At 36.0% G+C, this 15,917-nt stretch overlaps 1 protein-coding gene across 2 annotated transcripts in view; it reads left to right on the forward strand.

Annotated features, from left to right (window-relative positions):
• The first annotated feature begins 11,197 nt into the window (after positions 1-11,197).
• Positions 11,198-15,917, forward strand: part of txlnba (taxilin beta a) — a 28,199-nt gene continuing 23,479 nt past the window's right edge. The window contains exons 1-2 of one of the 2 annotated variants that reach the window (XM_081377805.1): positions 11,198-11,372; positions 13,082-13,343. In XM_081377805.1, the coding sequence (XP_081233931.1) occupies positions 13,085-13,343 (259 nt within the window). In that variant the 5' untranslated portion in view covers positions 11,198-11,372; positions 13,082-13,084. The remainder of the gene's footprint in view (positions 11,373-13,081; positions 13,344-15,917) is intronic. The other variant, XM_081377804.1, reaches the window with a different exon arrangement.

The following is a 15,917-nucleotide window of genomic DNA, read 5'->3' on the forward strand; positions in this document are numbered from 1 at the left end:
ATGTTTGTTGTAACATCATGAATCTGCAAATAACATGCAACAAGAGTTGTAATCTGACACTACAGGCATTTTTACCATGCAGAACAAGAAATGAACAATTAAAAAAGCTTACTGTAGATGTGCATTTAAATGCAAGACAAAGTGTTGGGTAAAGCATCCAGTTTCACTGCATGAATAATTATCATGCAAATAGGTAGCATTCAGCAGACTTTGTCCTGCAGTGAAATTGAAGCTTCTCAGAGTTGTCAGCTTACTAGTGCCAAGCACAGTCTAAAAACCATCAAGGGTTGATAGACTCTGTTATATGACTGAGCATTAGCATAATTTTGGAAATCATAGCTCATCCTCATTCCTTCAAGACAAGAACTGTATTTAATGATATCCAATGTTCTTCCAGAGTTATTTGTAATGCAAATATGATTATGTAAATGATGAAAAAAAAAAAAATAACGCTAATGTAATGTGTCTTAGGAATCATAGTATTTTAAGGGATAGTTCGCTCAAAAATTATTCATCATTTATTCACCCTCATGTCGTTCCAAACCCGTACGACTTTGTTTAATCTTCCAAACACAAATGAAGATATTTTTTAATGAATCCTGAGAGGTTTCTGTCTTAACACTCAAAAAAAATCGTAATCGTAAAAACTAATCCATATGAATCAAGCTGTTTAATCCATGTCTTGTGTAGCGATACAACCACTTTATATGATGAAGAGTTTTAATTTAGGCTTTTATGTACATCTTTACCCTAAAAACCACTTGATTCATATGGATTGATTTTGCCTTTATGAGCTTTTTGGATCTTCTAAATTTTTATTACCTGGACTTTCAATGGATTGAGGTTTCAAGTATTATTAAAAATATCTTAAAGTGTTTGGAAGATTAACCAAAGTCTTATGAGTTTTGAACATGAGGGTGAGTAAATTTTATTTTTTATCTCTTTAAGAACAAGAGACCTTTCATTAAAAGTACATACGTTTTCTACTGTCTAAAAAAGTTAAATTAAATAAAAATGAGTTCAGACTCAAGATTTAAACATCTTTAAAGTACAATTCAAAAACTAAAAAAAAAAAAAAAAACTTCTCAATATAAAGTACAAATGAATCACTTAGGTCCTAGGATATAATTATACACTAAATTCAACACGTGTTCCTTATTATTTTGCTACATATTTTGTTCAAATGACGCTACTTTAATTGTAGTTTCATGGCTTCCCTGTGGTGATATTGACTTATAATGGATGTTTCAGTAATGCCATTTTTAATAGCAGAAACCAACAGGATATCTACAACCTCCTGCTCCCATGCTAAATGTGAAGGAGATCCTCATGTAAAGAGCCTGTGGAGTTAAACTGTGTGTTTGATGGCTAAGTTCTCAAGTTCCTTCCTTCATTAGTTCTTGCACAGGCAATTATTCAGAGCACCATTATGTATCCATTACAGCAAGTTAATTTGAAAAGAATTTTAAACACAGCTTATATCAATAATTGAGACTAATAAAAAGGAAATGTCATAAGACTCCCCAATGAATATTGCAGAGAATATGCGGGCACACGCTCTTTCTCAAGGTCTGCCGTCCTTCAGATTTTTGGCAGAGCTTCAAATTCTGCCACTTCATTCAGAATGAAATAAAAAAGAGAATGACTCGTGGAAGTGGAGGAGAATTAAAACCATCTTATTTGCGACAAGGGAAATTACATTTACAGAGCAGGGCAGAGATAAGTAAGAACGGTAATTACGGAAACACATAGGCATCGTTACTGAGAAACGAGGAAGGGAAGAGGAATGCTAAACGCTCCGGTGAATATCTGTCTTCAATAGGAAATCCATTTTTGGGGAAATAATTTGTCTGTGTCAGATATACTCTGCTCACATTTGTAATGAATGATTGCATTTAATCAATGATCCATAGCATATAAATTAAAACTATTACATACATATTTCACATTGATAAAGATGCTATATCCTTAAAGAGTAACATACTTCAGTGGCTGCCTTGCTCAAGTAAATCTTTACACATGGGACCGCATAACTTTCTGAGCAGTAGATGTCACTTAATCACTCTGGAACATGGGAGCAAACAGTGACATCAAAATATGAAAAATTTACTTTTCTTTAAAAAAAAGAATCGGTAATCATCTATAATAAAAATATTTAATGAATACTACTACATGGTTAAAAGTTTTGGGTAAGTAAGTAAGAAAAAAATGTATATGTATATGTATATATATATATATATATATATATATATATATATATATTGCTAGAAATTAATACTTTTATTCAGCAAGGATGAATTATTATTTAATTAATTCTAGAATGACGCTGCTGAAAAACATGCTTTGCCATCACAGGAATAAATTAAATTCTAAATTATATTACAACATAATGCAAATTGTAATAATATTACACTATATGACTGTTTTTACTGTATGTTTTAACAAATAAATACAGCCGTTGTGAGCCTTCTATCAAAAAATAATAATAAAAAAAAAAATTCTTACCAGCCTTAAACTTTTCAATAGTAGTGTATGTTAATAAACGCTAAACTGCTACAGTGGATTTTCATCAAAAATGTCATAGTTGCATAATTAAGTCAACTTATATTGCAATAATATTTCATGATATTACTGTTTTTACTGTATTTTTGATCAAATAAATGCCTTGGTGAGCATAAAAGGCTTTTTCCCAAAACATTTATATCTTACTGACCCCAAATTTTTTAAAGGTGGCATATACAATTATTGTTATTCTGTTAAAAGAAAGTTTCCGTATACGGTAAATAACTGTGATAGATCTAACAGTACATTTAATGTCATTTTACTGTAAAACACCGTTAAATTTACAGTCATTGTATAATTTACAGTGAAAAAACGTAAAGTGACATTCCCACAATTCCCTGTGTGACACTTCACATTTGATGTATTTTTGTTGAAATAACTATGTTTCGTCATAGTTTTCTTAGTTTTTTTATAATCAGTTATGTACATTAGGGTTTTATGTTACATTTAATGTTGTTAAATTAATGTTTATTGTATTTTTAAAATTTCATGTGTGTTACCAAGATGGTGTTTAATGTTTGTGTGAATGAAACTGTGAACCTTCTATACATTCATAATAACTTTCCTGTGGAAGAACTGCTTGTGATGAGCTTTGATAAATCATGTGACTCTCATTACTGCTGTGATTGTTAGTTTGTCAGTGTAATACTATGGTACAAAACAGATAAATAGAATGTTAAATTCACAAGTTTAAAATGTTAAATTTACATGTTACTCCGTAAGTATGTGTACGGTTTGATGTGATTTTTACAGTATTGTTCTGGTAACCACAGCTGCCAGTGTTTTTCCGTAAAAACAACGGGATTTTTTTTTTACAGTGTAGAATGCACGGCTGCTTTTAAATGGCTGTTAATAGAGACCGATGTTTTTCAAAATCAAACCACATCTAACAGCAGGTGCTAAACTGTAAAACTGCCCCTTTTGGTCTTGATCATGTTCTAAAATATCATTTCTAGTGTCAAATAATCACTAATGTCCTTCTTTTGATATCAGTCATCCTGCTAAAACAGTCATGACACTAAATCGGTGTGCAGAACATTCTGTAAACAGGCAAAGGCCGGATGACACTGATCTGGATTGTGACGTTGTTGTTTAATATACTAAGTGAGATCCATTATAGCGGTCTGTCAATGGAGGTTCTGCCCTGCTGCTCAGAGGTGAGTTTCACCACAGCATGTTTTTACAGCTTAATACACCGCAGATGCTGTCACTGCACTGCATGAAAGAGCATTGGACACTTACATGGGACCTATCAACATATCCATTAACATAGCTATGAGTCAGTCTGTGATAATGCCATTCTAGGGGCTAAAGGGGAAGTTTTCGTTTAATAAGGCTTCATAGCATTGCTGCTGTTGATGCCTTCCTCTGAGATGTAATTGTACCTTTTTGCTTGCTTAAATAAGCACTCATGTTGGAGAGTTTTTTTTCCCCATTTGCTTTTCCTAAAGGAAATAGGTCTACTAGTGCTTGCAAGGCAGCAAATGAAACAATCAAAAAAAGAAGAAGACAGACAATTGGGAAAATTGTCTCTTTTATATGTAATTTCTTCCTTCTGGTCAGCAATGAGATTAAATGAAGAGCTTGGAGAGACTGGATTAACACCAATCATCTCACATGTGTCTCCATCTAGAGTTGAACACTCACAATTGAATTTGCTCAAAGTTTATGATAAGTTGAAAGTAAGAGAACATTTCTCATTAAAATTCTCTCAAGATGATCTTGTGTCAACAATTGTTCTAATTTTCCAATTTAGTTTTTCTCCAAAAAGGTGGGGAAACAGACGAGTAAAGTGCAAATGATTCTGATGACTGATTCATAAAAGCTGGATCTCATTTCGAAGGCTGCATTTGTCAGCCGCATACGTCATTGAGGCTGCTTCATTTCAGTAAACTGACCACTACATTACAAATTCATTAGGAAATTACAACAATTTACACTTCACTTGAAATAATGGTCAATTTTATAAAGGTTACTGTTCTGAAATAAGACATTTGAGACACAGCTAAAGACTCATTTTTCGATCTTGAATGAATCGACGTTTTTAACGAGCACGATCGCGAGTGTTATTTTTCTTTCACACAACAATTCAACAAACCAAAAATTTAAATAGAGTTACATACATAGAGACATACTGTAGACACAATATTTGTTAGTTTGACAATTAGGCCTACTTTGTCTTTGCACAGATTTGTTTGGAAAGCCACGGTAGAATTGCGGTTTCGTCTCCGAACAAACAGGTGGCATTGGCGTTCCTGAACGAATCATCGTCTTTGAATGAATGATTTAAAATTATTCATAAAAAAGGTCTCTTGTCGCCACCTATTGGCTGAACTAAAAACTACTAAAGGCTGTGACTCCCTGCAGCCTATTGCTTGATGACATACTGGCATAAATTGAGTTAAATTTGTATTATATTACATTTTTCCCCTCAAGTTTAGTGGAAACTGAACAGCCGATTTGAAAGATTCCGTTGGTCATGTCAATCAGTGACCTAACCTAACCCTAACCCTGCCAACACCAAACACTAAACCCTAACCCTACCCTTCACCATGGCTGTGTTCGAAATCACCCCCATACCCTCATTCACTATTCCCTACATTCCTAGTCCACTAATATAAAACGAGTGATTGAATTCTGAGTGACTGTTACTTTATCCTCTACAGTAAAAGACCTGGGTGTTATATTAGACTGCAACCTGTCTTTCGAAAATCATATTTCATATGTTACAAAAACAGCCTTTTTCCACATTAGAAACATTGCTAATCTACGTAACATGCTATCAGTTTCTGATGCAGAAAAGTTAGTTCATGCATTCATGACCTCGAGACTAGATTACTGTAATGCTTTATTAGCTGGTTGTCCTGCATCCTCAATAAACAAGCTACAGTTAGTCCAAAATCCCGCCGCTAGAGTTCTTACTAGATCAAGAAAATATGATCATATAACACCAATTTTATCATCACTACATTGGTTACAGTAAAGTTCCGTATTAATTACAAGGTATTGCTACTGACTTATAAAGCCCTAAACAGCTTAGCTCTAGTCTATTTAATGGATCTTCTATCGCCCTTTAATCCATCGCGCTCTTTAAGATCACTAAATTCGAGGCTTTTGGTCATACCTAGGATATCCAGATCCACCAAAGGAGGGAGAGCATTTTCACATTTAGCTCCAAAACTCTGGAATAGCCTTCCTGATACTGTTCGTTGCTCAGACTCGCTCTCCCAGTTTAAAACTAGATTAAAGACACATCTCTTCAGCCAGGCATTCACATAATATTTTTACTCTTACAGTTAAATCCGGTCTCTAGTTCATAAACGCCAGAGGAGAACTGGCCCCCGACTGAGCCTGGGGTCTCCCAAGGTTTTTTTTCTTCTTCATTAGGTCACCTGATGGAGTTTTTCGGTCCCTTGCCACTGTTGCCTTTGGCTTGCTCAGTTGGGGATATTTAATTTAATTAATCAATCAACAATACTATTGATCAGCATTACCAAACGTGGACGTTTTCCACTAGAAACAAACATTGATGTATTATAATTTAATACTGTGAAGCTGCTTTGATACAATCTGTATTGTGAAAAGCGCTATATAAATAAACTTGACTTGACTTGACTTGAATTCGGACACTGAGTGCACGGGAAGTGCTGCTGCTTTTGCATAGTTTGTGCTTTCGGAAGAATAATCAATACAAATCATTTGAATCTTAGCAAACTGGCAGCTCCAATAGTAAGATGAAAATATTTATCTTGAACTGTCATGGAAACTAGCATGTATAGGCTAAACCTTAATCAAACAATTAAATAATCAATTAAAAAGGAATTTATACTTGTATGATACGCGTGATTTTTTCGCCAAAACAGTTCTGCAAACTCCGCCCCATAGGTGATTCAAAGGATTTCATTACTGGTGTCAATCACACTGCCGATTGCCCACACAACACTACAACAAATACGAACCCGTAAAACCTACCATACACCCTCACCTTGACCTTTTTGCGAAAAAATACAAATAAAAATCACACGTCCAGTGCGTATTGGATTTAATCCAGTACGTCATCACAATACAGGAAGCAGCGAGGACATCTTGGTCTTTCTGGAGCGAGCGATACAAACAGTGAAAAATATGGAAGCTTGTTTCTTCCACTAAATAAAAAAAAATGGCAATTTTATTTTTTTAATCCATGGTGGAAACAAGCTTCCATGGAAATGTCTAATGCAGCTGAACTACTAAACGCTCTTGCTATCCTTTCTAACACAGTCTATATATAACTGAAACTCCAAGTCTAATAAAATGTTCATGACTTGCAAGCTGGGAATGCGGTCTTGTCCTGGTCAGAATTGACTTCTGTACAGTGCCGCATTCCTTTGCTCTATGGGTGCAAATTGCATTAAAGTCAATGCAGAGGGATGTTGACTATAATAATTGCCTTCACTGTGGGAATGTTGGTTGTGCTCATACCTAACAGTTAGCTCTGAGCCCCCCTCTGCTACTGTGAACCCAGACACCTCCAGCCTGCATTGCAAGGAGATACTGTAGCCTACAAACAAGTCAGTGACATTCAATGTCAGGATAGCTGCTGGAATATGTCTTATTGAGAGCGTGAGGAGAAATCCTCTCTGTTAGCTTATGCTACATGCACATGTGTGACACATCTTCCTATTAAATGCTGATGCATCCTCCCCTGTGAATAAAACACAAGCTGAAATAAGATTTTCACATTCCTCAGAGAGATCTGTATTCCTCTCCCATTTTTCATACGGTATTATTTGATTCACTAACATGAGATGGACATGTACAGGTAAAAATATAAAACAATTTCAGCTCAAATCAGTATTATTATGGTATTATGAGTATCAATGAGTATCCATTTCTTGTTTTCCTGTAAAAAATATTTTTACAGAAAGATTTATTGTTTTTTACAGGAAAGAGTTCAAGTTTCTTCCACTGGCAAAATGTTGCTGCTGTTTTATTAATAACATAACCTCACAAAATGTTGCCTATAGAAAACGTTTTTCTCTTCAAGTATTCCACTAGTTTAAAGGGATAGTTCACTTTGAAATAAAATTTTGGTATGTTTTAGCTTACCTCAAGGGCATCCAAGATGTAGGTGTCTTTTTTTCCGCGGTAGTTTCAATTTTGATATTTTTAGGTCAAACCATTCTTGTCATAGATATATATACACTAGATGTCGCCTTAAAGACATTCGTTCCAATGAACTGCCGTAGACAAGGCGACATCTAGTGTATATCTCTATGCACCAATCTGCGCACACGTCACACACCAGGATGCGCGCGCGCCCTCAGATCACTTGGACGTGGCTGTGTATAAGAGGTAAAAACAATATAAATACTGTTCGTTTTCTCATACAAACCGCTCGTTTCGTGTCTTAGGCCATCAATGTGTACTTACGATGGGGAATTGTTTAATTTGGACGCATGCTCTTTGAAGGGGTGACCATAGACCTGCATTATATGACTGACAGACAAGAACGGTTTGACCTAAAAATATCAAAATTGAAACTACTGCGGAAAAAAAGACACCTACATCTTGGATGCCCTTGAGGTAAGCTAAAACATACCAAAATTTAATTTCAAAGTGAACTATCCCTTTAAAGGAAATTATAATATTTTTAGTAGAGAGAAAAAATAAGAAAATTATTTTGTGACATAGTTTAGAAAGTTAAAGGCACACTATGTAACTTTTGGCCCTCTAGTGGATAAAAAACAAAACTGCTTCATTTTGCGGAAGAACATTGTTTTGGTTGTGCTTCAGCTCTGCGTGACTGTGCGGATGAATATGGTTATCCTACTGCTTATAAAACATTCACCTCTAGGCATAAGAGATCCAACCAGTTTAGATGGCAAGGATCTCAAGATGACTAGCTGAAGATGTTATTGTAGCTATTCCCATTTCCACGTCGCTTTTACAACATTTCAAATCCCTAATTTCTCGCCATTTCCAAAAAGCCAAGCCAATGTTGATTCTCGTTTTATTACGAGCTCTGTTGGATTTTCTTTCTGCCAGCAGACTCTCCTCTGTTTTGCTTTTTTTTTAACAAGTGATTCCCTGGAGGTTTGATATTTAGCGTGCTCCATGTCAACCTTTCTCACTCATTGTGACAACTAACCTATCTCAGTCCCACACCATCAAAGTACCTAGAGCAACTTCTCTCAAATTACGGATATGACGATAATGTATATTAATTCTAAACAAAAAAAAATTACATAGTGTACATTTAAATATGATATTGTTACAGAAGCAGACTCAAGAGATGGATATGAAGTTAACAGGAGCTTGACAACACAGAGTGGGAACAGAATGCAGGTAATTGAGATGAACAATGATAATTTGGAGAGCGGTGTGCAGGCAATGAGTGGAATGGTTCTTCTTACAGGTATGAAGACTGATGGTGGGAACGACAGGAACGAGGAACACTGAAGACACTGGAGAGACACAGAGGAGAAGAGAGGAGAGACGAGACGATGGAGAACTGGAGACGAGATGCTGAAGAAGACGCTAGTGGAGACTGGTCGGTTAAGAATTCGGAAGATTTAAGGTTTGCGATAACAAGGTAAGTAGTTCTCTTCATGTGAACAAGACCGGGCAGTGAACAGTGGTGAGGAGTGTGTCTTTATAGTGGTAGTGATGATGGTAATGATGAGGTGCAGGTGTGTGTGATTAGAATTCAGGTGAGGGAGTGCGCTGTGATTGGCTGGTGTGAGAGCCTGGTTGATCTGTAACAGATATAAACAACCATCTGATTTTCCAGCATCTGCCATAACTTTAACAACACAGTCTGTGATTTAAAAATGACAAACGGCAGAATTCTTAGAGAATAGCAAACCTCATTATCAACCATTAAATACAACCTCTCACAGAGGCAAATTATATGCAGGATATATATGGACGTTCCTGTCTCTGCAACACAGTCCAAGGATCAGTGCTTTTGACAGCACCTTGAGAGATAGGAGAGCGAAGCAGGAGAAGTGGACAAATCGGACTTAATTTGACTGCATGAGTCAGCAGCTCATTTAGAGGAGCCCTCAAGCAAAAAAAAAAAAAAAAACCCCAAGATTCTGTTGTGACTTTGTCAGAGGAGACCTGTGTCATGAAAACCAGGAAGTGAGCAGTTCTGAGCGGTATCACTCATTCATACCAGTCCATCTGTGCATATAACCACAAAACCTACAAGGCCAGAAACATTAGTCCAAGTCCTTGCCTCACCACCTCTGTAACATGCTGACTGTTGCGGCAAAATGTGATACAAGGTTAAAGAGACAAGGTTTATCAAAAAAACCAAGAGAACCAAACGCAATTCTATTCAGTGTCTCCTCTCAAAGAATAAGGACGTTACAATCATTAATTGAGATGCAGGGGCTGAGAGAAATAATGAAGCCTGGAGCCAAAGTCAGGATAATTTCTATCTGGTGATTAAAAGATTCACTAATAAAAGCCACGGGTGAGGATTATAAGAGAGAAAGACTATCGCCCACAACTCTTTACAAATCCTTAACATGACCTGCAACAATTTAGACTCATTTGGGCTTTTACTAAGTGCCATTGCAAATAGCAAAATAATGATTCTGATGCCCAAAATTGATAATGCCAGTGCACTACATAGGTCATTCATTAAAGACCATGATACTGTTTGATGAATGGGTGGGTGTTTTGCAGTTGCATTCCAAATATGTTCAAATATTTAGCAATGTGCAGACAGAAACACTTATGGAGTGAGTTGCATTGGAGATGCTAATCACTTCACAGTTCTCCATTTGCATGATTTGGAGTGATTAGAGCGCAATTGACTGGAATTATGGTGGACAAATGTGATATAAATGCTAATAGGAGCCATTAACACCCAATACTAAGCAGATTGTTACAAGAAATTGGTCCTCAGGCATTCAGTACACAAGTCAATAACTGTGAAGGCCACCCAGATTTGCATGTTAACCCTATAAAGCCTACACAAATTTCTCTAAATGATTAACATGATCAAAACTTTGCTGAAAAAACTGTTATACACAATCTACTACATGCCTTCTCCCGTCTGATTGATCGTTCATACTTTTTTAGTAAGTAAAAGACCTCTTAGTATAATTCCCAATATAGTAAATGCAAAAATAACTTTTATATTGTAGTCATATTTCTTAAACTTACTTGGACTGAAGCAACTTTAATTGATTATCCATGCATAATTTATTTATAAATTACAGAGCTTTGATAATAAAACTAAGCATTTAAATTTCATCTTAATAAGATATAATATTGAGAGATAGAGTGACAACTGACACTTATAAGCATTTTATGTAAGTACAGTACTGCTATAAAGATCTCGTTGATTTACATCACAAAGCTATTAGAATTTCATCTTACTTTTGGCCATTTATAAATATCAGAATGATTATTATTTTATGTCAGGCTTCACCAGGTTAAAAACCTATACAGTAACTGACATTTGAACTTGTAACCAACTGCCAAAACAGAATGAGAATTGGATTAGTAGATCTATGATAGCTCATGAAAAGGTCTGATTTGAAAACCTTCAAAGGATACTACAAAATTAGCTCCTCAGCTGTCTTCTTGAAAAGCCTGAGTAGAAGGATCTTGACAGGCCGATTCATTCAGAGTGTTTGGACAACGTTTCCATTGGTGTTCCAGTGGAGGTTATTTTGAGGGGCTCGTGTTGTCAGCTGTTGTCTTGAGTCCTGGCGGACCCTCCTCACGTCTCTCTGTCACTCTCCTAAAACTGTGGACTGGCTGGTTCATTGTCCTCCTTTTCTATTCGAACCTGAACAGACACGTGTAGGGTAAGTCTTGAGCTTCACTATTTTATTTAATGTTGAGCTGAATGTCACAAGCGTGTTTTTGAGAAACATTTGAGTTAGTTTTTACTTGGCTGTACATTTTGTTTCAGTCCTTATAGTGTGGTTCCGTTATTGTGATTTTTGTAAGGACAATATGAAGACAAAGTCTCCAATGCAATAATTCTGTCATTTTCAATTTAACGTATGAGCAAAGTAATCATGTCTTTTGCATTTCCCAAAGTTAAACTAAACTGTGTGTTTCACTCTTAGCCTCTTGTTTTAAAGGTATACTGATGTTTAGAATAGTCATTGTTTTTTCCACTTTGCGTAAAACTGCCATCATTGACATCAGAAGGTACGTGGCAAGAATAAGAAATAGCTTGTCCATATTTAGAGGGTCCAAAAATAGCTTGTGGCTTCACAACAGGTGCCGTGTTGCTGAATGAGGAGGGGTGATGGGATAGGAGGAGAAGTGGATACATGCACATGGGGTGGAAAGAGGGCTATAATTTTAACCTGATAAGCAACAGAGCTTCGACATAAACAACCTCTGGAATCTCAGAGTTCATTCCACATGAAGTCAGCCGTGTTGAGCTGAAGGGCTTCAGGTCTGGCGCTATCTGTGACACATCAGATTTAGAGGCTCAGTGATACTCTGCCACTGTGGTTTGTGCTATTTTCTCTGCGCCCCCCTCCCATAGCCTTGTGTGTCACATGCGCCTCATTGCTTCTCTTCAGATGTCCACTGGGCATGGAGGCAACTTATAGATCAGATGTGACTCTTTTTAGTGTTGCTTGCATTAAAAACTATCACTGACTAGATCACAAACTATATTAAGAGACAGACTTTTTAAAATATCCATTGATGATAATAAAAATCTCTCTATATATACTGTATATACACACACACACAACCATTCAAAACTTTTGGGTCAGTCTTATTCAGAAAGGATGCATCAAATTGATCAATAGTGACATTAAAGACATTTATAATCCTAAAAAAAGGATCAGTTTACACAAAAATATTAAGGAGCGCGACTGTTTTCAACATTGATGATGATAATAATAATAAATATTTCTTGAGCACAAAATCAGAATGATTTTAAAAGGTCATGTTATACTTAAGACTGGAGTAATGGCTGCTGAAAATTCAGCTTTGACATTATAGGAATAAATTACATTTTGTTACATAATAAGAGAAAATAGATATTTTAAATGGTAATATCAATATTACTGTTTTAATTGTAGATTGATCAAATAAATTCAGCCTTGGTGAGCATGAGAGAGACTCTTACCGACTTTTTGTGCGTGTGTGCGTGTGTGTGTGTGTGTGTGTGTGTGTGTGTGTGTGTGTGTGTACTATGTAACGATACTGTTGTATGGTGATGTTTTATATTTATATATTAATCTACATGTAGAATTCACATTTCTTACAAACAACCTCATGCATTTCAAACATAAATTCCTTCTATTAATGCAAACGTACCACAGACTGGCCAAAAGCCATCCGTCTTCAGTTAAGTGGCTGGTGATTTCAGGGAGTCATATCAAACCTCTCTACAAGAAATGCATAATCACTTCTCATTAATTTCAACATTCTCATTTCAGCATCAAGCCAAGAGTGTAATCAAGGAATTGGCTGTTCTACCTCTGCTAATCAATCTGCTTTCTTATGAAGCACTTTTATGATATATTTAACTTGATTTTTGCAGAAGATGATGGAGGGCAGTGACCAAACCCCTGAGAGCGCCAATGAACAAGTCAATGGCAACGAGGAGCAGCCAGAGGACCCCATGGAGGACTTCGGGAGGCAGCTAGAGGATATAATCAACACGTATGGAGCAGCATCCAGTCTGATGCAGGAGCAGATCTCCATCCTGGAGTCTGACGAGAAGAAGGCTGATGAAGAGGCAGAGCCCAAAGAAGCTGCTGAGAAGGAGCAGAAAGCTGATAAGAAACTCCTCAAGGTCCTGGGTGAGGAATCTGCACTTCTCCTCTGTTAGTTTGACAAACATCTTGAGATTAAAAAGACAAACTAAAAGACTAAACCTCTCAAAGAGAATTCACATTTGGTCAGCATAAAAAAATGGCATCCTTATGTTATTTGATCATAAATATAGTTAAAACAGTAATATTATGAAATATTTTTACATTCATTTTACGATCATTTTGTAATGATCCTTCAGAATTCATTCTAATATGCTGATTTGGTGCTCAAGAAACACTTCTTACTATAATTATCAATGTTAAAAACAGTTGTTCTGTTTAAAATTTTCGTGTAAACTACGATACAATTTCTTCAGGATTCTTTAATGAATAAAGAAATCAAAAGCACAACATTTATTTGACATAGAAATAACGTCTTTACTGTCAACTTTGATCAGTTTAATGCATCCTTGCTAAATTAAAGTAAATTAATTTCTTTAAAAAAAAATTGTACTGACTCCAAACATTTGAACTGTATGAACGAGTGACACTGATGGCATCCATTTTGTAGAATGACCCACATAGAAGAGATTTCAGTTAGAATACTGATTACTGTTTTATGTTTGAAAAACAACATCGTATGCAGCACCTCTCAATCACACAGATGGAGCCATAAACAGTGATTGGGTTTTTCAGCAGGATGGTTGAGTGCTATGAGTGTAGTAATCAACTGTTTGGAAAATTTCCATTCTCAAGAAAAGGGTCCTCACGTCAATACTAAAGACCACTTCACCATCAAAATGCCACACTTTCTGCCACACTCTTGGGCTTAAAGGAAAAGTTTACACAAGAATGTCATTTCTGTCATCATTTATTCATTCTCATGTTGTTCCAACCTGTATGACTTTCCTCTATGGAACACAAAAAGAGAAAATTTGAATAAAGTACAGTATTGTACTGGTCACTCATTTCAATTCAATTACAATGAACAGGTGCATTAGCTTTCAAGATTAAAAAAGAACACAAAAGTACCAGAAAATGTATCATAACTTATCATAAAGTGGTCCTTATGACCCATGCTCTATATTTCAAGTTTTCTGAAGTCATAATTCATAGTTTGGTGTGAGAATATTCAAAGATAAATTGAGTTGGTAGCCATTGCAACTGAATCATTCAGTGAGTCAGTCAGTGTACTGAACTTGAGAACTGGACGAGCCAGATTTAAGAATAAATCATTCAGACTGGTTTTGTGAACTGGATCAACAATTCATTCAATGATCAGTGAATTAAATTTGTTACTTGTTAATGTTAGCAAACAGGGAATGTTCTCAGAACTTTCTTTGAAAGTTATAAACACACGTTCTTCTGATAATGTTAATAGAATGTTCATTCAAAGTTGTCTTGTCTTATGTTCTCAAAACGTTATTTATATGTCCATGGAACGTTTTTTCCTGAAGCGTTTTGGATGCTCGTTTAATGTTTTTTTTTTTTTAAATGTTACTACTTGTTTCAGAATGTTCAGAGAACATTCACATTTAACATTCCCATAATATTTGAAAAATGATCAAATTGAATGTTCCCTTAATGTTCGGATAAAAAAAATTTTTTTAAAGGGGTGGTAAAACACGATTTCACTTTTCTAACTTTAGTTAGTGTGTAATGTTGCTGTTTGAGCATAAACAACATCTGCAAAGTTACAACGTTCAAAGTTTAAAGCAAAGGGAGATATTTGCTTTTAAAGAAATCAATTTCTAAGAACTACAGAAACGGCTGATAGGGACTACACGACATTCCTGTGGGCTTGCTGACATCACTAAGCCCAATATTTACATAAACCCCTCCTCTGGGAACACAATACATAACGGGGGCAGGGCCATTTTATGTTGCTTTGAAAAAGAGTTGTTGTGGTAGTAGCGAATCACAACACACTGGGCCAGCTAACCAATCTGAGCCCATTGCGTATTTTTGAGGGCGGGGCTTCATAGAACCAGGAAATCATCCGACCGTTTTTACAAGGAGGGACAGAGCAGTGTAGAATAATGGTTAAATATGTGAAAAATAATGTGATATTTTAAAAACGAAGCATGAACACATATTACAGTGCACCCCACAAACACAATCAAGCCTTCGAAAAAAGGTGTTTTACCACCCCTTTAACATTTAATAAACCATACGTTTTGACCGTTCAGAGAATGTTATTAAATGTTCTTAGAACATATTTTTGTTAGCTATAGACCTTATGTAGCCCCGCCCCTTTTCAGCGCTGCGCTCGTTGTCTTTTGACTTCCGGTTTTATTTTCACAGCGATCTTGCGTATTTATGAATGAACGGCTCGTTTTAAAATCTTCCCGGTCTACTGACATTTGTTAAGACATCTGCTTTAAACATTACAATCCTCATGATAACTTTCGTTAACTTTATATTAAGTAAATCCACTTCAAAAGCTAACTAGATGTACCGCATGGCGGTACAAAATATGACCGCCGCTCAGGCCTGCACTGGCTTTCCACAAAAATAAATGACGTGGAGCAATTTGGCTGTATTGCGTGTTTATGTATATACCTAAAAAAAGTAGTAGTATGTGCATGTCTGTCTGTGTGTGTGTGTATGTGTGTGTGTTTG

This window comes from Scardinius erythrophthalmus (assembly GCF_964197995.2).
Source record: "Scardinius erythrophthalmus genome assembly, chromosome: 11".
Taxonomy (NCBI): Eukaryota; Metazoa; Chordata; class Actinopteri; order Cypriniformes; family Leuciscidae; genus Scardinius; species Scardinius erythrophthalmus.